The 24,828-nt window shown below is 35.6% G+C and overlaps 1 protein-coding gene and 1 pseudogene across 1 annotated transcript; one reads left to right on the plus strand and one right to left on the minus strand.

Moving 5' to 3' along the window:
* Positions 1–2,386: 2,386 nt before the first annotated feature.
* On the minus strand, positions 2,387–7,060 carry LOC109489682 (annotated as a pseudogene).
* An 8,065-nt stretch (positions 7,061–15,125) lies between these two features.
* Positions 15,126–21,798, plus strand: JCHAIN (joining chain of multimeric IgA and IgM). The gene is made up of 4 exons (XM_011225355.3): positions 15,126–15,286; positions 18,862–18,988; positions 20,143–20,223; positions 20,887–21,798. Exons 1-4 carry the CDS (start codon positions 15,223–15,225, stop codon positions 21,089–21,091), a joined length of 477 nt encoding a protein of 158 aa, XP_011223657.1. The 5' UTR covers positions 15,126–15,222; the 3' UTR covers positions 21,092–21,798.
* Positions 21,799–24,828: the final 3,030 nt, after the last annotated feature.

Here is a 24,828-nt window from a genome sequence, read left to right on the forward strand (position 1 = left end):
ATTTATGTAATTCTGAAAGAAGATGCTATGTTTTCTCAATATAAAATAATAATAAAAATAGTTGCTAAAATAATTGAGTGTTTATATGTTGCAGGCATGTTCTAGGTGTTTTACAACCGTTGATTCTGTCAATCCCATGAAGTATGTACTACAGCTATGCCCATTTTTTAGATAAGTGGAGGAAAATCGAGGTTAAATAACTTACCAAAGTCCCATTTGAACCCAGGCAGTCTGACTCCAGAGTCTTTGCTTTGTTCAGTAGGAAGACGGTAGATAGAGTAGTGTATCTCTTAAAACATATGTTTACAGTGCAAAGTATTATGTTGTTTTAGGTATTATATAGATCATTAAAATTGAAACATTTATAATATTGCAAAATTGGTTGGGAAATAATCAGTTATTGCATACCTTTTGGGCCAAAGCAGCTTATTTGAAACTCTGAGAAATACAAAATATTACTATGATTGTCTTGAAAGAATGCATTAGGTATTTTAAAAATAGTTGACTTAATATTCTCCATCATGAATTTATGCTTCTTATTATTAAGGAAAACAGAATTAGTGTGGAACTTATATATGATGTAAAAACTTACTTTCTCATCCATTTTTCTAACAGATTCTTTATAATTCTTTTTCGGTGTTTCCTCATATCCTGTTCTTTGGTGCTACTGTTCTTTATGAACCCCCCCCTGCATCTAGAAAGCATTAATTTAGTATAAGAGGTAAATTATACACATATGAAGAGAAGTGATAAAAATGTAAAGTAATATACTAACTCATGTAAAATGATATAAAGAGATTTAAGATGAGCAATGAAGTACAGAGAGTAGTGGAGTGAGCAAAATGGGATGACATGATGGGGGAAGACTTATGAGAATTAATTTTGAAGATTTTAGGATATTTGAAAAGAACCGGCAGAAAAGAAGAAGAAATTTATGGTGAGGAAAATGACAGAGTAAAAAAGATTCTGAAACAGGAATTAGCAAATCATATATAGGAAAAGGAAGGCAGACATATTTGAATAGAGCAGAGGCCTCCTCTGAAAATAGATTAGAATTTCCTTAAAGCAGCAAGGGATCAGACCACTGGAATTCATGAATTGAAAGGAGCATTTTATTGTTTGAGGAGTTTCCTGGAAATTACCATGAAATATAAACTGTTGGCTTTTTTAAAAAATGGATTTTTGGAAATAGGCTGTTTATAAACTAGGACCTGCCCAGAAAGTAGTGTGGTAAGAGGAAAGAGCTCTGCATAATAGTCAAACGACTGACATGTAATATCCCAAATAGCAGTTCTATGAAAAGCCACTGCAGGTGCAAGTTTATTTAAAAACAGACCACAGCACAGGTGCAATTCTCCTTATAAACATTTAACCACAAAAGATTACCCTAAAGTCTCTGTGGAAAGCCGTTGGAAAAAAGAGAGTTCAGTTTTTTGTCTTAATTTTTATTTTAAAAAGAATTTGGGATGAAGTTTCTTCCTCATATTTTGTGTTCTTTTTAAACTTAGTTTTTGCCTCCTGATATCTAAATATAAATTTTACATATACGTGATTAGATATAGATCAATATTAAGAAATTCTGTATGCAGGAAGCAAAAATGTTTAGGATTAAAAAATGTCAATTAGAAGAAATTTCTCCATATAGATATGAAAAAAATAAGATCAATGACTTGTAGTTTTGTGGAAGGTGAGTTGGACTGGAAGTTAGGAGGCCCACAATCCACCTTTAGCTTTAGGATGACTTAATTCTAAGATTCAAAATAGAGTCTAAATTTATACAATTCAAATGGGAAAACATGTTACTCCTTATAAAGAAGTGCATGGTATCATCTACTGCAGTCCTCCCCTTCACTCTGCTACAGTTCTAGATACTTCCTCCCTGCTACTTAACCTGTCCAAGCTCTTTCCCTTCTTGGGCCTTTTACTTGCTGTTTCCTTTCTTTTTGGAGCAGTGTTTGTCTGCTTCTGTGGTAGGCAGAATAATGTCCCCCACAAACACCCCTGCAAGTGCGTGCCCTAATCCCTAGAACCTGTGAATATGTTAACTGTTACATAGCAAAAGAGATTTTGCAGTTGTGGCTAAGGGTATGGGCCTTAAAGTGGGGGAGTTTATCCTCAATTATCTGAATGGGCCCAATGTAATCACATGAGATCCTAAAAGCAGAGAACTTTCCCTAGCTGGAAGCAGGAGAGATGAGGCAAAAGCAGAGATCAAAGTAGGACTTGACCCACTATTGCTACCTTTAAAGATCAAGGAGGCCACTAGCCAGGGAATGCTGTCATCTTCTAGAAGCTGAAAACAACCTCCACTGACAGCAGGGAAGGGAATGGGGACATCACCTCTAAAGCTTAAGGGACTGAATTTCTGCCAAAAACCTGAATGAGCTTAGAAGTAGATTCTCTGCCAGAACCTCAAGATAAGAGTCAGGCTCTCTCTCTTGGCAATCTGTTCCCGGCGTTTTTCTTTGGCCTCCTTCATTGTCTTGGCCAAAAGTTTAGCATATTCTGCAGGCCCGTCCTTACTTTTCTTAGTACGCTCCTTCTTCAGAGCAATATGCCGATGTTTGTGTTGGAGGGCACGTGTAGTAACAAGACCCTGAATTTTGGGCGCTGTAGTTCTAGGTTTCTCATCTTCTTTGTTTAGGGGCTTTATCACAACATACTGGCGGACAGCATCTTTTTAAGAGATTGAAAAGTTTGTGGGTTCTTCTAGCTATTTTGGGCTCCAGGCAATGAGGCACAGTCATCTCAGTGAGTCTAGAAATACCCTTCTCCCCCTTTTTTACAATGATGAAGTTGAGAGCACTGAGACTGGCGTCCACAATGCAACCCCAAACAGATTTGCCCTTTCTTTCTCTAGTCCTCCTTGGTTTGTAGCAGGAATTCCCCTTACTCAGCTGCAGGTGGACACAGCCATGGGTCAGGACACCCTGCTTCATGGGGAAGCCTTGTTTGTCATTACCACCACCCACTCAGACCATGTAAGCCTTCCATTCTTCATCCAGAGTGTTAGCCCCAACTTCCGTGGCCATATCGCCTTGTAGTGGGTACAAAGCTTACATTCACTGTCCACTTCAATAAGTTTCTGACAGCCAGTGGCTGGGAAAGAGATGTTCAGCTTCAACCTAAAGTAGCCTACCACTTCCAATGCGCCATGAAAAAGAGCTGCTAATGGTTCTTGATAAGTTAACCTGCTCTTATGGAATTGAAGATCATTTTTTGTCAGCTTGTCTTGGCTGAAGTCCCTTCCTCTGGTGCTAATACGATCTTCTTTATGTTTCTGGGTGATTCAAAAGTTACTTTTGTATTGTCTAGTGTGCCAAAGGTCTAGAAAGGGGAGATATGGTACATATAGATAAAGTATAAAGGCTGTGTTCCTGATGACCCTGTGATGTGCTTGAAATGCTGTGCTTTTGGAGCTGATTTGGACAATACTATTCATTACCAAAATTTGTTTTTCATATATAAAGTTCAAGGACAAATGGGAACAATGATTTGTTACACTGAATGCAGAATTTAATCCATTAAAAGGAAAATAGAGTCCAGCTACATCTTGGATTTAAAGCCAAGAAGGCTATTAAAAAATATCATCATCCCTTTTAAGTGTTTAAATGGCAAGATGCCAGGATATCAAGGATCTTTTATATTATGAAAAACTTTCAAGGGGAGAAATCACATAATATTAACGATAGAGGCTAAGGAGAGATTGATTACTTAAGTATTCTTACTATCCTTATGGATGGCATGGAGAATTATAGTCTGTGTGATGGTATAGTATTATATGAATTAGCTTGAAATGAAGTGCTATACCCAAAATGTGCTTATTAATGGACTGGTGTTAGCTTAGAGGTGAGACTTCTGATGTATGCCAAAGAAGTCTGTCTTCAGAAGCCCTCAGTTTGTTTCCCAGAGTCCACAGTCTCTCATGGTTCATTCCCCCTTCTGTTTAGAGGGTGGGGGGTATTGGGATAGACCGGTGATGGGTATTAAGGAGAGCACATATTGCATGGTGCACTGGGTGTTATACGCAAATAATGAATCATGGAACATTGCATCAAAAACTGGGGATGTACTGTGTGGTGACTAATATAACAAAATAAAAATTATTAAAAAAAAAGAAGTCTGTCTTCAGCACCAGCCCATTTAAAGTTTTTCTGAACAACTTAAATAAGGATTGTGATGGCGTGTGTATCAAGTTTGTAGATGCTGTGAAGCTGAGAGAATTAACTAATGTGCTAGGTTTCAGAATCTGGACTTAAAAATAATCTAATAAGTTGTAATGTTGGTCTGAGTTTAGTAAGATAAATCTTAAGGACCAATGCTAAATCTCATACCCAAATCCCAACTGTTTAAGTATTAAATTTGGGGAAGTTATTACTTTATAGAAGCGCTTATTTTTTAAAAGGGGAATTTAGTTGACTATAAAGTTGTTAGAAGCCAATACTGTAACATAGCTGCCAAAAGTGAGATACTGTTATCTTAAGTGGCATTTATTGAAAAATATTACTGTTCTGCTGTTTTATACCTGGTCAGATAACACTTGGACTACGGTATGCCTATCTGGAAACAACACTTAAAAAAGCAATATAAAACCTGTTCAAAAAAGAGACTAACATTGCTGGGGACAGTTAAAATTAGAGACAGTTTTCAACTCCTTATGAAAATGTTCTCCATTCATCCTTTATTNAAAAAAAAAAAGTGAGATACTGTTATCTTAAGTGGCATTTATTGAAAAATATTACTGTTCTGCTGTTTTATACCTGGTCAGATAACACTTGGACTACGGTATGCCTATCTGGAAACAACACTTAAAAAAGCAATATAAAACCTGTTCAAAAAAGAGACTAACATTGCTGGGGACAGTTAAAATTAGAGACAGTTTTCAACTCCTTATGAAAATGTTCTCCATTCATCCTTTATTCAATCAATATATGTTAGGTATTCTTGTGCTTTGATCTTGGAAACCAGAAGTGAGCAACAAGACAATGCCGTTCTCAAGGAGCTTTTATTCTAATGAGGAGGATACAGATACTAAAACTAAATAAGAAATTCAAACTATGATAAATAGTATGAAGAAAATAAAAGGGTAATATGACAGTGACTGGTGATTGGTTAGGATGATTTGCAACCAGGGAAATTCTCTCTGAGGCAATGACCCTTAACTTGAGACTTGAATGATTATGAGGGACCAGCCATGCAAAGATATGAAAAGTGTTTCATTCAGAGGGACCAAAAAGTCCAAAGGCCCTGAGTAAGTAGCTGAAGAGTGATAAGTGAAGAAGAGAGTTACGGGAAATCAGGCAAGATAATGAGTTTGAATTTATTCTAAGTGTAGTGAGAAGCCAGTAGAGGTTTTGAATCAGATATAATCTAATTTATATTTTGAAAAGATCACCATCTGCTGGGTAGATGATGAGTAATGGGCGTAAGACTGGATGTAGAGAAGAGTTTGAAGCAGTGAATAGTTTAATGAGTTATAAACATGAAATCATTTTTTCTCCAAATTATTGCTTCCAAATTACCATGATTAAATTTTTCTTTGCCTTTCCTTGACAATGTCTTAAGAAGATTCAATAATTTTTGAAATTTTCTATCATTAAATGTCTAATTTATTTTCTATCATTAAATGTCTAATTTATTTTTTGAACCTAAAACAGGTCTAAAGAGTAGTCTATTAAAAAAAAAGTCTAGTTCAGTGTAAAAACTTATATCCCAAATTCACTTTTAATTTCAAATCTCCAATATTCAATTTGAAACAAGATGGAGTAATAGAGACCAGATTTACCCTCCCACCAGAAACAACTAAAAGAACCTGACAATCTTATGAAACAATGATTTTTAAGAGATTGGACATTAGGTAACAAAAGGTGTAATCCCTGAGAAACAGAAAAAAATGTGAAGATCTCTGCAATTGCCCCAGGTTCTTGGCTTGAGAGAGTTTCCAGGCCCTGGCTTCACTGGTGAAATCTGCCGCACTTTGAAAGAAAAAAATAATACTAATCTACACAAACTCCTCCAGCAAACTGGAGAGGAAAAGATACTTCTAAACTTAATCTATTTGGGTCAGGATTGTCTTGATAATAAAACCAGGCAAAGACATTATAAGAACAATTTCAGACCAATATCCTTTATGAGCATAAATGCAGAAATTCAAAGCAAAATTTTAATAAATTAAATCCATCAATATAAAAAGAATATTATATCATGAGTAAGTGGGGTTACCCCAGAAAGGCCAGGTAAATTTAACATTTAAAATAATTTTAATTCACTGTATTAACAAACTACAAAATGAAAATCATGTGGTCATTTCAATAATCAGAGAAAAGCCATTATAAAAAGTTCATTATCCATTTCTGAAAAAAAAAAAAAAACCCAACAAACTAGGAATAGGAAGGAACTTCCTGAACTTGATAAAGAACATTCAAAGAAAACCTAACATCATACTTAAAAACTGAATCCTGAAGATGTGAACTTTTAATAGCCTTATTGAGATGTAATAGATACACAATGAAATGCACACATTTAAACTGTACGATAAATTTTGACATGTATGTACAGTCAGAAATTTGTAACTACCATCAAGATAATGAACATATATATCCTCCCCAAAAGTTTCCTTAGGCACCCTTGTAATCCTTTTCCTCTCCTCTCTCCCTGTCCCTACTTTCCAAACAATCACTGATCTGCTTTCTGTCACTGTAGGTTTGTTTTCATTTTCTAGAATTATTTGTATTAAAACAATCATTTTTATTAAATTATAATTTTATTATAATTATTTAAATTAAATAATGTAATATATTATTTAATATAACACAAAATTTAATATAAATATATTAAGATATGATTTAAAATAATGTTTAAAATATACTACTATATATTTTTATAATATATATTCAAATTTTTTTCTTTCAAGATTTTATTTAAGTTCAGGTTAGTTAGCATAGTGCAGCATTTGTTTCAGGGGTAGAATTTTGTGATTCACTACATGCATATAACACCCACTGCTTATTACAAGTGCCCTCCTTAATCCCCATCACCTGTTTACTCCATACTCACCCATCGCCCCTTCAGCAATCCTCAGATTTTTCCCTATAATTAAGAGTCTCTTATGGTTTGCCTCCTTCTCTGTTTTTTTTGTCTTATTTTATTTTTCCTTCCCTTCCCCTATGTTCATCTGTTTTTCTTCTTAAATATCACGTATGAGTGAAATCATATGGTATTTGTCTTTCTCTGACTGACTTATTTTGCTTATCATAATACTCTCTAGCTCCATCCACGTCATTGCAAATGGCAAGATTTCATACTTTTTGATGGCCGAGTAATATTCTATTGTATATATACATCTTCTTTTTCCATTCATCTGTCAATGGACATTTGGGCTCTTTCCATAATTTGGCTACTGTGGATAGTGCTGCTATAAACATTGGGATGCATGTCCCCCCTCAAATCACTATTTTTGTGTCTTTCGGATAAATAACTAGTAGTGCAATTTCTGGGTCATAGGGTAGTTCTATTTTTAAATTTTGAGGAACCTCTGTACTGTTTTCCAGAGTGGCTGCACCAGCTTGCATTCCCACCAACAGTTTAAGAGGGTTCCCCTTTCTCTGCATCCTCACCAACATCTGTTGTTTCCTGACTTGCTAATTTTAGGCATTCTGACTGGTGTGAGGTGGTATCTCATTGTGGTTTTGATTTGTATTTCCCTGATGCCGAGTGATGTTGCACATTTTTTCATGTGTCAGTTAGCCATTTGTATATCTTCTTTGGGGAAATGTCTATTCATGCTTTTCTGCCCATTTCTTAACTGGATTTTTTATTTTTTGGGTGTTGAGTTTGCTAAGTTCTTTATAGATTTTGGGTACTAACTCTTTATCTGATATGTCATTTGCAAATACCTTCTCCCATTCTGTAGGCTGCTTTTTAGGATTTTTTAAAAAGATTTAATTAATTAATTAATTTAGAGAGCCTCGTGAGCAAAGGGAGGAACAGAGGGAGAGGGACAAGCAGGCTCTGTGCTCAGGCAGGAGCCTGATGTGGGGCTTGATTCCACAACCCTGAAATCAGGACCCGAGCGGAAACCAAGAGTCAGATGCCCAACCGAGTCACCCAGGTGCCCTGGCTGGCTTTTAGTTTTGCTGATTGTTTCCTTTGCTGTGCAGAAGCTTTTTATCTTGATGAAGTCCCTATATTCAAACTCTCTCTCTCTCTCTCTCTCTCTCTCTATATATATATATATATATATACATATATATATAATATATAGAATCATACAGTATGGATATTTAGGTTGCTTCCACTTTTAGGCTATTACAAATAAAGCTAACAGTCCTTCCAAGTTTAGTCTTCCTTCCCCAAGTTAGTAAAACTCTGGTTGTATTTTTCTTTTCCAGCTTTATTAAGAAATAATTGGCATGTAACTGTTTAAGGTGTAAAATGTGATGATTTGATACAAATATATTGTGAAATGGTTACCACAGGAAGGTTAGTTAACATATCCTTCACCTCACATAATTATCGTTGTTATTGTTGTTGTTATGGTAAGAACATTAAAGTTCTCTAATAGCTACTTTTAAGTATACAATACCGTATTATTAACTATGGTCACCATGCTATACCTTACAGCTCCAGAGCTTATTCATCTTATAACTGGAAGTTTGTTTTTGTTTTTAATTTAAATTCAACTAGCCAACATATAGAACATTATTAGTTTCAGATGTAGAGTTCAGTAATTCATCAGCTGCATATAACACCCAGTGCTCATCACATCATGTCCCCTCCTTAATGCCCATCACCCAGTTACCCCATCCCCCCACCTATCTCCCCTCCAGCAACCCTCAGTTTCTTTCCCATAGTCTCTCATGGTTTGTCTCACTCTGATTTCTTCCCATTCCATTTTTCCCTCCCTTCCCCATGATCCTCCGGGCTGTTTCTTATATTCCTCACATGAGTGAAACAATATGATAATTGTCTTTCTCTGATTGACTTATTTCGATCAGCATAATACCCTCCAGTTCCATCCAGTTCAATTTATAAATGGTAAGATTTCATCCTTTCTGTTGGCTGAGTAATATTCCATTATACACACACACACACACACACACACACACACACACACACACAACCATAGCTTCTTTATCCATTCATCCGCTGATGGACAGCTTGGCTCTTTCCATAGTTTGGCTATTGTGGACATTGCTGGTATAAACATTGGGGTGCAGGTGCCCCTTTGGATCACTGCATTTGTATCTTTGAGGTAAATACCTAGTAGTGCAATTGCTGGGTCATAGGGTAGCTCTGTGGGACTTCATCACAATAAAAAACTTTTGTACAACAAAAGAAACAGTCAACGAAACTGAAAGGCAACCTATGGAATGGGAGAAGAAATTTGCAAATGACATATCAGATAAAGGGCTAGTATCCAAGATCTATAAATAACTGGAAGTTTGTACCCTTTGCCCAATATCTTCTCATTTTTTCCACCCCACCACCCCTGGAAACCAGTAATTCTACTCTCTGCTTCTATGAGATCAATGTTTTTAAATTCCACATATAAGTGAAATCAGTAAATGTTTTTGTCTGTCTAACTTATTTCACTTAGCACAATGCCCTTAAGGTCCATCTGTGTTGTCATAAATGGCAGGATTTTCCTCTTTTTTATGGCCAAAAAATATTCCATCATATATATCACATTTTCTTGGTTCATTCCTGTGGTTATGGACACTTGGGTTATTTTCTTGTCTTGGCTATCACAAATAATGCTGTAATGAACTTGGTGTGCAGATATCTTTTTGAGATAGTGGTTTAATTTCCTTTGGTATTCTTTTGGATATTACCTAGAAGTGGGGTTGCTGGATCATATTGTAGTTATATTTTAAACTTTTTGAAGAACATTCATACTGTTTTCCATAGTGGCTATACCAATTAACATTCCTGCTGACAGTGCACAAGGGCTCCCTTTACTCCACATCCTCACCAGCATTTGTTATTTCTTGTCTTTTTGGTAATAGCTATTCCAACAGGTGTGAGGTAATATCTTATTGTGGTTTTGATTTGCATTTCCCTGATGATTAGTGATGTTGAGCACCTTTCATGTACATGTCAACCATTTGAATGTCTTCTTTGGAGAAATGTCTGTTCAAGTCCTCTGCCTATTTTTAAATTGGATTGTTTGGGTTTTTTGCTATGTGGTTGTATGAGTTCCTTGTATCTTCTATAATGTTAATTTCTTATCAGATATATGGTTTGCAAATATTTTCTCCCATTCTGTAAATTGCATTTTAATTTTATTCATTATTCCTTTTCCTGTGCAGAAGATTTTAGCTTGATGTAGTTCTAGTTGTTGATTTTTGCTTTTGTTGTTTATGCTTTTGGTGTCATATCCAAAAACTCATTGCCAAGGCTAATGTCAAGGAGCTTTTTCCACTATGCTTTTGTCTAGGAGTTTTATGGTTTCAGGTGTTATGCTTATGTCCTTAATCCATTTCAGTTTAATTTTTGTGAATGGTGGAAGATAGGGGTCCAGTTTCATTCTTTTGCATGTGAATATTCAGTTTTTTCAAAGAAATTTATTGAAAAGACTCCTTTTGACATTGAATATTCTCGTCTCCCTTGTCAAGTAATAATTAACCCTGTGTGTGTGAATTTATTTCTCAGCTCTAGATTCTGTTCCATTGGTCTATGTATTTGTTTTTGTTTGTTTGTTTATTTGTTTTTTATTTTATATGGGTCTGTTTTTATGCCAGTACCATACTGTTTTGGTTATAATAGCTTTTTTTTAGATGTTTTCATTCATACCTTATAAGGGTCATATAGCATGAACACATATCAGTTGCTATGTTCCTACATGCCCACAACCCAAGGAGAAATGTCCAGTTCTCCCATGAATGCTTTCCTCAAAGTAGACAGCTCCAGGTTGGGTTTGCATTTTCTGCAACTCAACAGGGAGTGACCAACATAATGATGATGGTTCTGATGATAATAATCACTACTAATGGAGTGCTTACCGTATGCCAAGATCTTTTCTAACTTCTTTATATGTCATAATACATGTTAAGCTCCACAACAATCTTAAGAAATATGTATTGTTATTGTCCCCATTTTACAGACAGAGGTTAAATGAGTGTTCAAGGTTTGCCCATTTCACAGAGCTAGTAAATGATGAATTGGGAAATAAGCTCAAGCAGTCAGACTCAGAATCCTTTCTCTTAACTATTACGCTCTATTGCTTCTCAATTTCCCTTTTTTTCAGGGTCCCTGATTTCTTCGAATTATTTTCTTGAATCTCTCCCTCACTTGAATTTGGGGAGAGAAAAGCAACCTGTCCTTCCCTCCCCAAGAGTAAAGGGGGAAAGTCTCTTGCCATAAACACTACTATTTCCACAAAGCCAAGAGCTCCAGGGTTGTCATTTCCCCTTTCCCTCCAAAGTCCTCTAAAGACTAGAGGAGAAAGCTCAGGAATGGGGGCGGGGAGTGGTTGATGGCCATAAGTTGAGTTCTGTTCTTCCTCCTGATAAGCCTTGTAGGAAATGTCTGACTCTCTTTAGAATTTGGGGTACTTAGCCATTCTTGTTTGTTAGTTGTGAGCCCTACTAGCCAATTCTGGGGCAAAAGAAAAATAACTTTATGACTGAGGCTATTGTAGTAATCTAGGCTAGAGGATAGAGACTTGGACCAGGTGGCAGTGAAAATGGAGAAAATCAGATAAATTTGGGATATATTCTTGAAATAAAACCAACAGGATATGGTGGTAAACTGAATATGGGGGAGAAGAAAAAAAAGGAATCAAAGAAGAGGATTTGGTTTGAACAACTAAGTGGATATACTGAGATAAGGAAGACTAGAGATAGGAAAAGATCAGATTGGAAGTGAGAGGGTGGCTTGATTGTCAAGAGTACTGTTTTGCCTGGTTAAGTTTTGGAAACCTGTTAAACAGACAAGTGGAGATATCAAATAGAAAGTTGGATGTAGGAGTTTGGAGCTCACCAGGCAAGGTAAAGTCTAGAATTTTGCACTTGAAAGTCACAGCATGTCCTGTAGTCAAAGCCATGGGATCAGATAAAATTAATTAAGATAAGGATGAGAGAAAAGAGAAGGTTGAGGATCAAACCTCAATATTCACGGGAAAATTCAGCAAGAGACTGAGGAGGAGTCACCAATGAGGTAGGAGCAAAACAAGGAGAGCATCTTTTGTGTCCCAAGAGAATAAAGTCTTTGTCATGATTTGAATATCCCAAGTATATAATAAGCTGTGTCCAGAGGAAGTGAAGCATTGACCTGTTTCAGGTGGTTTTTAAGCAAATGCTGAACTCAGACTGTCTGCTGTATAGGAAATTGAAACAAAACTTGAGTGGGAGTAAAGAAGGTGAGACTAAATTACCTTAGGATTTCTTTTATCCGGATGAGTCTATCACTGAAACTTTTACTGTAAGAATCTTATTATATATGAATGTAGAAAAATAAACCATTTGGGGAAGAATTTAGAACAATGTGGCTAAGCTCCCAGTAACTTAACTAACTTGCATAGTAGAAAGTGTTCTACTATTCACATTTTACAGTTTTTGGTGGGAAGAACATAACTAAAACTTGAGATGAAATGGTTTTAAAGGTTAAACCAGGACCTGTTATTTATATATAATTGATTAGTGCTAAAAAGATAATGAAACAATTTGCCTATAGCACAGAATTATAAAAATAGAAGCTTCAGCTAAGTTGTTTTCAATGTAAGCCTATTTATTTTTTAAAAATTACCTTTATTAACCTCTTGCTCTTCTGTAAATAGATAATACTGCTAGTTATCACCCTCCCCCCACCATGCTTCTAGTCTATGAATTTTCGAACTTTACTGCACATTAGACTCAACTGGAAGGCTTTCTATAAATACACGTTCCAAGGTCACGTCTGCAGAAATTCTGATTGGGTGTAGCCAGGAAATCCATATTTTGGCTAGTACTCCAGATGGTTCTAGGGAAAATAATCCCTGGACCACACTGGGCAATACACTGGTCCTGATCCTATATTGCAGGTATAGGTAACTCTCTTCTGGTGGCAAAGGTGCCACTTGGGTCTCTACCCCTTATTTTTATTGAGTAATCTATTTTATTTTATTTTATTTTATTTATTTATTTCTTTTAGATGCATAGTTTACATAATAGAAATACAAAACTGTAAGATTGAAAGGATAGAAACATCAAATATAGAGATTTTCTTTAGCTTAGTAATTACGAATCAACTTAATATTTGCTTTTATAAAAATTAAGCTTTGGGGGAAACTTCTTGTCCCCAAGGATTTATCCAACTTGCTTTGGGGAGGAAATCTAGACTTGAGTTTATTTTCAAGGAAATAATGACTTAAAAAAAAAAGTATCCAGAGGTGCCTGGGTGGCTCAGTTGTTAAGCGTCTGCCTTGGGCTCAGGGCGTGATCCCCGAGTCCTGGGATTGAGCCCCACATGGGGCTCCTTCGCTGGGAGCCTGCTTCTTCCTCTCCCACTCCCCCTGCTGTGTTCCCTCCTCGCTGGCTGTCTTTCTCTCTGTCAAATAAATAAATAAAATCTTAAAAAAAAAAAAGTATCCAGCTAACTTCTAATTACTGTTTTGGAGTGAATGAATAAATCAGTTATTTAGAAACTACAGTTAGAGGTGAGGAGCTCTTAAGTGTTGATACTTGTTTTGACATCCTGACCATACACTAAAATAATGTGTTTTCAGATTTGTTTTCTTTCCCCCAATAGATACAATTGTTCATGTGAATCTAGTATGTTTTTCTTTTTCTTTTTTTTTTAGATTTTATTTATTTATTTGACACAGAGAGAGAGACAGCCACCGAGAGAGGGAACACAAGCAGGGGGAGAGGGAGAGGAAGAAGCAGGCTCCCAGCGGAGCAGGGAGCCCGATGCCAGGCTCTATCCCAGGACCCTGGGATCACGCCCTGAGCCGAAGGCAGACGCTTAACGACTGAGCCACCCAGTCACCCCATCTAGAATGTTTTTCTTAACCCCAAGTAGTTTCTAAGTCCTATGATAGTAGAAATTAAAATGAGAGTAAAGTTTAATAGTACAGTAATATTATATGTTCTAGTGTCTGGCACTTTGTTCATGTTAGACATTCAGTTATGTGCCAGCCCTTAATAAATTAGTTTTCATTCTGCCCCCTTCTGCTGTTAGCTATGAAATCTGCTTGCCTACTTATGATCCTGAAGCATTTCTTTAGTGCCTCTCAAAATTCTAGGAGACCCTTAAAAAATTAGAGAACTGAGAACCAAAAGTAACATATTTGATGTTGTGTATATATATATATGTACACATGTTCTTGGAACCAACCCTGACTAAGAGACAGGAAATTCTAACATGTTGTGGCAGAGGGTAGGGGGATGCCCTGTCCAAAAGCTCAGGGTTTTGTTTACTTTTTTGTTTGTTTGTTTGCTTTTTGACACTAATTAATGACAAAAACTTACAGAAATACTGCAGTGATCCAGTTTTCTGTTGAGGCATCTCAAATAAAAATCATTTCATGGGTTTATAATTCCGAAAGCTGTTATAGATTATCAAACACAAGGTCTGCCTTAATGCTATCAAATTAAACCATGGCAACTTATACATCTAATCTCTGTCTGTTTCAAATTCCAATTTAATGTTTGAGTTTATAAAATAACTGAAAGCAATCGGATTATGTATATATTATGTATGTGATGTATAATATGTATATTTAAATCTGGTAACTTGGTTAATTAAGGACTAGGAGAAAAAGTTGACTTAAGGTACAGTTGGGACCTTGAAAGGCTTTAATTAATTTCTCTTCCTTCTCTTCCCTTTATTTACTGCTCTAGGCAAACAAATGTCACATATTTGATTTGAAAACTTTATTATCTAGGAAATAAAGTTGAGAACCCCTATTTAAACATTCTTAACGTACTCCTGACTTGAAGTTGTTTTTAATCTTCATGTTTAATTTTATAGAGTAAATGTAAAATACAGAGTTACTGCATCAAAGCATGGCTTTTGGGGGGATACTTTGGAGGAAAATACAGAAATCTGAGACATACATCTCTGTCCAGTGCAGCATTTAAATTTCTGACTCCAACCGCAGTTGTGATTGTTTTTAGTTTGTTAGCTGCCTGGAGTGTTATTTTAAGAAAGCAGAAGCACCATCATTTGCACACTCCTTACAGATCACACACCTTAACCCTGACTTTTTAGCTCCAGTTTCTCAAAAGACGTGAAGTCAAGATGAAGAACCATTTGCTTTTCTGGGGAGTCCTAGCCATTTTTGTTAAAGCTGTTCTTGTGACAGGTATGTGGTATCCTGAAAATTAACCCACGTAGAAGGAAAAATGTAATACAGATCTGCTCTTCAGATGTAAATGTTTATGTTTGTGCTTTGGTTAGCTAGTTAGCTGGCTACATTTTCTAACAGGCCTTAATCTTTATATGGGCAGTGATCTTTATGCAGAGAAAACTCGTTGTAATTCTTTTTATTCTTTTTTTTCCTCTTATTTGTTTGCATTCTATAACTTAGAGAATAAAAAAAAATATAATTTCTGGATAAGTATTGATAGCTATACTTATATAAATATAAATACTCATTTTGAATCTTGAAAATCAGTAATCCTCTCCTTGAGTATCTTAAATGAATAATCTGGAGAAATGAAGTAATAATTACTATAACTACAATATGGGATGCATTGGGATTTTACTTCCCCAGAGAGACTGATGTTAGTTCTAACGTTCCTGGATCTGAGCCTACAGATTTAGTATGACACTTTAACAATGTTTGATATTATACAGGTTGCCTATGACTTGATGGCATAACTTTGATTATTTTGTTTATTAACCTTTCAAACTACTGTAGAAAATGGAATACGCTCTGAATATAGATGTAATAATTTTCATCTAGAAGGGTAATGAGTTAGAAGTGATAGAATTTGGCCTGATGGTTTCTGACACTTACTGAGCTGCTGCTTATTTCAGAACAGGGTATGATGTAATTAAGAGTAGTCATTTTACATATACTTTTATACTAATTTAGCATTAGAAATAATGCATTTCTAATAATATTTAAACACAAAGATAGTAGTATTAAAACATGTACAGTATATGTATCTCTCTATATATAAATAGATATTTATGAACATGTTTATATACCTGTAAACATACATGAAAACATATATAAAAGATCTATCACTGAGTACATACTATTTTCCAGGCATTATGCTGACTGCTTTACGCATACTATTCCATTTAATTCTCACAGTAACCACTTGAGGATAGATACTATTAATACTTCTAACATATAGTTGAGTCCGCTGAGATTTAGAGAGGCAAAATAACTTACCTACAGTCACATAGCAAACCTGTAGAACCCAGGCCATCTGACCCTATACCCCACACTCCTCACTTCTCTTGTATTCTGCCAGTATTAGAGAATCACCTTTTAGTATACTCACTATGTCCATATCTAGTATGTGTTGTTAAGTATATTTTCTTATTTGTTTGAACTGAATTAAATTGAACAAATATTTATTAAGCACCTGCTATGTCTCAGGTATTCTTGGAATAAAGCAAGGCACAATCTATAACACAGGTTTATTTGGAAAAATATTACCTGTAAGTGAGAATGTTAGAAGCTTTTAAGTCTTGGTGAATTGCCTGTGTTTGTACATTTTCTGGTAGATATATTAGACTGCCTAATATTTTTATATAATAACAGTAAATGGTAATTAAAATTAATAGTTTTTTCCTAGGTTTCCAGTAAGAAAATAAATTATATACTATAAATAAAATATAGAAATTTTTTATTTAAGACTTTAATAGTCAAATCACTCAACTCAATCTGTATTTTTGATCAAGCATTACACATCCATTTGCATTCTATTTAGAAAAACATTTAATAAAATAAGACAAAATCAGAGAGGGAGACAAACCATAAGAGACTCTTAACTATAGGAAACAAACTGAAGGTTGCTGAAGGGGTGGTGGGTAGGGGGATGGGGTAACTGAGTGATGGGCGTTAAGGAGGGCACTTGAAGTAATGAACGCTGGGTGTTATAAGCAACTGATGAATCACGAAACTCTATCTCTGAAACTAATAATTCACTATATGTTAATTAATTGAATTTAAATTAAAAAAGAAAAAAGAAAGACATTTAAGAGTCATGAATATAGGAGCAGGGGAGAGGACACATTTAAGTCATCTTATTCTTTTCAAAATGTTAAGAAGAGTTATATTATTATCTTGAATTCATAATGTTTCTTCTCCAATACTATACAGACTTTTATCAGAAGATGTATTAAGAAGTTATGAATAATGTCATAATAATGCATTGTAAAGTACTTCTAACAATTAGAAGTACAAAACAATGGTCTCAAATGTTTTTGTAATGACTGTTATCATCAACACTAAAATACAATTATGTCCTCTCTGCTTTGGGACACCTCTGAAATAATTAGGCTTCCAGTTACAATTATATTTATCCTAACCATTTAACCTTTGTAACTTGAATTAATGTGCTAAATATTTTTTTCAAGTTGAGGCTTGATGGGAGGAAATTTTAAAGGTCATTAGTTAACATTATAGAAATAAAAACCATATTTAATGAGGTAATTTTATGGTAGTGGGTTATAAGTTTGTTTGTTTTAAGTACCCTACATTAAGTAAAAGCTAATACTGGTAAATTCTATCAAATTCGGTATTCTGGTTGGGAAATTGTACTATAGTTTTGCAGGATGTTACCACTGGGACAAACTGGGTAAAATGTACATGGATTCTCTCTCTAGTATTTATTATGACTGTATGTGAATTTATAATGATCTAAAAATGTTTAATTTAAAAACAAGACAAAACAAAAACATATCAAACATCATTATTATTTAATTAGCACTATTAAATAAAGTTGTTATTGATTCTTCAAATGCCTGTTAACTGACCTAAGTCCAGATAATAAGAAATTTTCTTTGTTTATTTCTTGCAACACTTACCAGACCTCTTTGTCCAATATTCAGATTAGACAATAAATGTTGATACTCAGAGTTAAGGCTTTAATGGTCATCTGTGTATCCATTCACTTACTATTTTTTCTATAAACGGTATATTATATTAAATAGAGCTTATATCTCACAATATTTTCTAAATTGTTTTTGCAAATTCATAGCATTTTACATCTATATATGCCATATCTTTTAAAATAATTCTTATAAGAATTTTAATAAATATAACACTTATTTTATTTGATTGAATCATATGCCATGATAACCTGATTGTTATAAGAAGAAGAATATAATTAAGTTTTTGAAAATTATAGTAGAGAATATTCAAAAGTCTCACAAAATAGGGTTATCTTGGGGAAAATGTGCCTGTTCTTAACTCTAATCCAATCTAAAGGAGAAAAAAATATATATAAATAGGTGTTCAGGAAGGATGTGACACTTCAAACCAGGACTTATAAAGCCCAATGTTATTTTTTGTTCACTTTTGAATAATTACTTTGGTCTGAGAGAAATCTAGTCTAGATTTTTGATTTCTGTATCATTTAGTCATTTGGCACTGATTTTTACAAGGCTACATTATTCAGAGAGCTGTGCCTCTATTAGTTTTCAATGAAAACTAGAGTTCTTTAGCCCAGGTTCCCACAGACTGGGCCGAGGGAAAAAGAAAACAATTTGGAATGCATTTGGATTTTGGATTTCCTTCACGATGCTGTGAGATTCCACTTAGCGTTTTAGACTAGGAAAGACGACAAAAATGGAGAAAGCTGAAACTGATCAACCATAAAACTTAGTTTTTCTACTGGAGAATAGATAAATTAACTCAATAAAAGTATAGAAACAGAATTTCCCCCCTTTCCTTCTTAATATGTTTTATCTTTCAAGCCCAAGATGAAGATGGAAGGACTGTTCTTGTTGACAACAAATGTCAGTGTGCCCGGATTACTTCCAGGATCATCCCTTCTCCAGAAGATCCTAATGAAGACATTGTGGAGAGAAACATCAGAATTATGTATGTGGCACTTTCAATTTCTTTTTTTTTTCATGTTGTAAGCAAAGATACTTTCTGATATTAGCCATTGTTTGAGTGTATTGACTGTAGTACCTATGTCTCTACTCCCATTTTTTTTTTTTAAGAGAGAGAGAGAGAGAGCAGGGTGCAGAGAGGGGCAGAGGGAGAGAGAGAATCTCCATGCTGGGCATGGAGCCTGATGCAGGGTTCTATCTCACAAACCTAAAATCATGACCTGAGCGGAAATCAAGAGTTGGTCACTTAACCAATGGAGCCACACAGCGCCCCCCCCCACTCCTCTTTTTGATGTGTAGCACTTACATGAATCTGTTTCCATAGATAATTATGTATGTATGTATATATACACATTGACTTTATGTGAGGATTAAATATGCTAAGTGGACAAAATTAAGTATGCTAATGGACAAAAGCATTTAAGATAGTGTTTGAAAACCCACAGTAGATACTCATACATGTTTATTATCTTTCTCATTATTTAAAGCTTTCTCTGATATTACTAGAGCCTTCACAATCTAATAAAGAATAGATTCATTCATTTGGCAAACATTTATTGAGGGCTACTAAATGCCATTGAGGACTGGAGCTGGAGATACAACAATTTATATAAGACACAGTCCATGCCATCAAATAATTTACAGTCTAGTAGGGAACTTTAAACTATTTAAAGGCAATTACAATACAGTATTGTAAATGCTGTGACAGGAATAAGCACAAGATGGGAAATGGTTTTGTTTTTTCTTTAATGATTTTTATTTATTTATTTGACAGAGACAGCCAGTGAGAGAGGGAACACAAGCAGGGGGAGTGGGAGAGGAAGAAGCAGGCTCCTCGTGGAGGAGCCTGATGTGGGGCTCGATCCCAGAACACTGGGATCACGCCCTGAGCCAAAGGCAGATGCTTAACGACTGAGCCACCCAGGCGCCCCAAGATGGGAAATGTTTAAAATATAGCAAATTACTGTGAAATCTGAGTGAAGAGTATTACTGTAGAGTGATTCTAGAGTGTTATAGAGTGCTAAATGTACTAAATTCCTGATGAAATAGTAAGTACCGTCCCAGCAATATGCCTATTACCAAAAATAGCAATATCTGCTAGTGTCATTATTTTGATTTATTTTCTTTCTTTTTTTTTAGTGTTCCTCTGAACAACCGGGAGAATATCTCTGATCCCACCTCACCAGTGAGAACCAAATTTGTGTACCATTTGTCTGACCTGTAAGAGATTTTCTTTCATGCTACTATAGATATGGAAGTTAATAACTTTAAACTTGTTAGTAGGAATGTTTCTGAAAATATGGGGTATAAATATTTACCAATATAATTTGAGCTTTTGAATACATTATTTTCTATGTTAGTTATTAGATATCATAAATTTATAAAACTTTATCACAGATAAAATTTAGCTATGAATTCATTTTAAATAAGAAATTACTACCATTAGTACAGAAGGGCCAATTTGTCTTAATGGTTAAATAATTGGATTTCAGACATACTAACATGGAGGTGTTTCTTTGGAAGCTATGGAATCCAACATCAAACAATCTCTTTTTCTTAAAAATACTCTGCCTTCCTTGTCACTATAAAGAACTTGTTTAATCCCAGTATAGAGGTGGGAATAAACCTAAGAGAGTAGAAGTTGCTGTATGGTATAGACAAAACAATCATATTATCATATCGTTAATTGTATTGTTCACTTTCAACTAATTTTTATATATTAAAGGTTGAAAAATCCCATTAACTATCCTGTATTGTAGAGTAGCTGAGGTCTGAAAGGAGTTACAAGCAAGAGCTAGCTAATTTTGGACAGAAACTAATAGTCACTCAGATTCTGAGACAATATTTGATGGGGATTGTCTAATGAATATATTTATTTTTCAGCTGTAAAAAATGTGATCCTGTAGAAGTGGAGCTGGGTAATCAAATAGTTATTGCCTCCCAGAGCAATCTCTGTGATGAAGACAGTGAGACCTGCTACACCTATGACAGAAACAAGTGCTATACAAATCGGGTGCCATTTACATATGGCGGTCAGACCAGAATGGTGGAAACAGCCTTGACCCCGGATTCCTGCTACCCCGACTAGTTAAGTCATTCCTGACTGCACAGCTCCTTTTCTTGAAAGGCTCTTCATTTTGATCCGGAAAGTTAATATATTTACTACCAATGAATTTGAAATAGTGATTTTTTTTGTTAATATAAAACTACCCACAAATAGAAATAGTAACATTATTTTTATTGAAATTATTTTTCAACTCTATGTTCTCAAAGTATTGAAATCTCTCCTAATCCTTGCCCGAAGGGGTATACTACCTTAAGAATACAATTCCTAGCATTTAAAAATAGACAAGAGGAGAAAATTTCACTTTTTTTTTTTTTTTGGTCTTGCCTTGGAGAGCCAGAGCTTTTGCACCTTCTGCCCTATTCTCTTTTTAAAAAGTATTACTGTGCAGAGAAAATTTATATGTAAACATAGGTCAGTTACATGTCTTCACTAGAAAATTGGAAAACATGTTTTGGAAATATTTGCAAAAATAATTTAAAATGGGATCTCCATTTATGAGACCAATGAGCCGAAAGTGACATAATTAAATGCATAATTGAAAAATATATTTTGACATAGTACAGATTTGGTGGCAGATGATACAGACTTTTTTTTTTTTTTGATAATCAAGATAGTGTAAGAAATGCCCATTGGAAATCATCTATGTTGTAACTGAATCTAATGAAATATGTATCCAAAATATGTATTCTCTAGCACAGCTTGTACAATTAAATAGATTCATAAGCATATACCTGTGTGAGATAATTTATTGAAAAGTTTACCCGTGTTAACTTTGCTGCATGTAAGGTAAAATATAATTTATTACTGATGAGTAGTTTATAAGTATGGTATAATTATGCATTAATTGCTGAATTCATACATGTACATATTTGAAATAGCTTTGTCATTTAAAGCTAAAATTAAATTAAGAGGCAAGGTCTCTCTTGACAAACATGATGTTTATCATGGCGCATAAAACTTCTTATGGCGGAAAGCCAAGGCCAACAGACATACATATCCAAGGGTTCTGTGGAAAGTACATGCTGACTCTGGATTTAAAACAATGGGAGGCTGATTAGTAAAAGTCAGTTTCCTGAAGAGGCATTTTTCTGTTTGTTTTTTTTTAATGGTAACAGTAATTTTTCATAACTTCCACAGTGTTCATACTGATTATTCAGTGTTGGTTTGTTGTTGTTGTTTTTTGTCAGAGGATAAAGCTGGGACATGCTCATGCTTCAGTAAGAATCAGTTTTGATGCACTAAAGACATATTATTCTTGACTAATCTAGTGCGTGGTTTTAGCCAAGTTTTTGAATTTTATCTAATCAGTAAACATTTATTAAATATTTATCACATGTGAGGAACTGTGCTACATTTGTTGGTGATTCAGCTGTGATAAGTGCCCTCAAAACAGTCAACACCACTCACTCCCTAGACATCTGGTCAGTTGTCATCTTCTCATGAAGCTCACCCCTGTTTTTAAAAAGTGCAAACTCTAGGGACACCTGGGTGGCTCAGTTGGTTAAGCGTCTGCCTTTGGCTCAGGTCATGCTGGATCAAGCCCCATGCCGGGCTCCTTGCTCAGTGGGGAGCCTGCTTCTCCCTCTGCCTCTGTCGCTCCCCCTGCTTGTGCTCTCTCTCTTTGCAAATAAATAAATTAAAATTAAAAAAAACCACTGCAAACTGTATTTCCTTATCCTGGTTCATTTCTCCTCGTGTACTTATCACCCTCTAGTAGACTATATAATTTACTTATTTATCATTCTATGGTTTCTCTCCCACACTATAGTATAAAGTCTACAAGGGCGGGCATTTTTATTTTGCCCAGTGATGTATCCCCAGCACCCAGAACAGTCCCGGGCACATTGAGGTGCTCAATTCATATTTGTTGAATGCATGAACATGAATCCGGCTTACTTGAGGAGACAAGACATATGCATAAATAATGACAATCATTTGACAGAATCTAATAAAAGCAAACAAATAGGGTCCAAAGTGTTACGAGAATTTATGGGGGACTTCCTGTTGGGGAACGTGATCAAAAAAGATGTGACCACTGATTGACCCATGAGCTGGACCTGGGCACTTAGAGGTTTCTCTCCCCCTCCCCTGTCTTTGGAATGTGGGTTCTGCTAGCCTTTCTCGCTCCTGGAGGCTGCTGTAAGGACATCTCCTTGAGATAGTGATGTGGTGTTGAAAACACCTGCATGGTATACATGCTTGAGCCCAGTTAAGGCCTCTTTATAAGATTTTAAGATTTGGTAGGCAGGTGCGGGGATCCATTTGTCCTGTTGCTGCCCAAGACAAGCCTCGTATGTAAGTTCCCTTTGCTATTATAAAAATTGCCACCTACCAGCATGGAGTGGCCTGCTTTTTTGGTCTCTCCCTGACCTCTCTGTCAAGGGGCTAGTTTCAGATTATACCAGGGAAGTTCCTAAGAGGCCTGTGAAACTACATTTCTGCCCTCCCCCGCCCCCAGTTCTATTGAGATATAATTGACATATAACACTGTATAAGTTAAGATGTACAGCGTAATGACTTTGCATATGTATCTATTGTGAAAAGATTACTACGACAAGTTTAGTTAACATCCGTCACCTCATACAGTCACAAAAATTTTTTTTCCTCTATGATGAGAACTTTTAGGGGAAGACTCTTTCTGAAGAGGGTCCTCTGCTCTTTCCGCATCCTTGCTTTAGTTTTTCTGCATACCCAATAGAGAACATTTTTGGGGGACACCGGGGTTGCTCAGTCGGTTAAGCATCTGTCTTATGCTCAGGTCATGATCCCAGGGTCATGGGATTGAGTCCTGCAATGGGCCCCTTCCTCAGCGGGGAGCCTGCTTCTCCCTCTGCCTGCCACTCCCCCTGCTTGTGCTCTCTCTTTCTTTCTGACAAATAAATAAATACAATCTTAAAAAAAAAAAAAGCAAGCATTTTTGGCTATTGTGGACATTGCTGCCATAAGAGACTCTTAACCAAAGGAAACAAACTGAGGGTTGCTGGAGGGGAGGGGAGGTGGGGGATGGGGGAACTGGGTGATGGGCGTTAAGAAGGGCACGTGATGTAATAAGTACTGGATGTTATGTAAGACTGATGAATGGCTGAACTCTACCTCTGAAACTAATGACAGACTATATGTCTATATGTTAATTAATTGAATTTAAGTAAAAAGAAAACATTTTTGTTATGTTGCAGACTCTTGTAAGAAAGACCCTTATTCCAGTGTTAGCCTCATTAAATGACAGCTGAAAGAGGACTGCAAACTTACAGTTCTGTAGGTCTTCATTCTTTCAGCAGTTCAGTTAAACTCTAAGACGCAGCATATTTTTTAATGTTTTTTTATTATATTATGTTAGTCACCATACAGTACATCCCTGGTTTTTGATGTAAAGTTCGATGATTCATTAGTTGCGTATAACACCCGGTGCACCATGTAATACATGCCCTCCTTACTACCCATCACCGGCCTATCCCATTCCCCCATCCCCCTTCCCTCTGAAGCCCTCAGTTTGTTTCTCAGAGTCCATAGTCTCTCATGCTTCATTCCCCCTTCTGATTACCCCCCCTTTCTTTATCCCTTTCTTCCCCTACCGATCTTCCTAGTTCTTATGTTCCATAGATGAGAGAAATCATATGATAATTGTCTTTCTCTGCTTGACTTATTTCACTTAGCATTATCTCCTCCAGTGCCGTCCATGTTGCAGCAAATGTTGAGAATTCGTTCTTTCTGATAGCTGAGTAATATTCCATTGTATATATGGACCACAGCTTCTTAAT

The sequence above is a fragment of the Ailuropoda melanoleuca genome, chromosome 11 (assembly GCF_002007445.2).
Source record: "Ailuropoda melanoleuca isolate Jingjing chromosome 11, ASM200744v2, whole genome shotgun sequence".
NCBI lineage: Eukaryota > Metazoa > Chordata > Mammalia > Carnivora > Ursidae > Ailuropoda > Ailuropoda melanoleuca.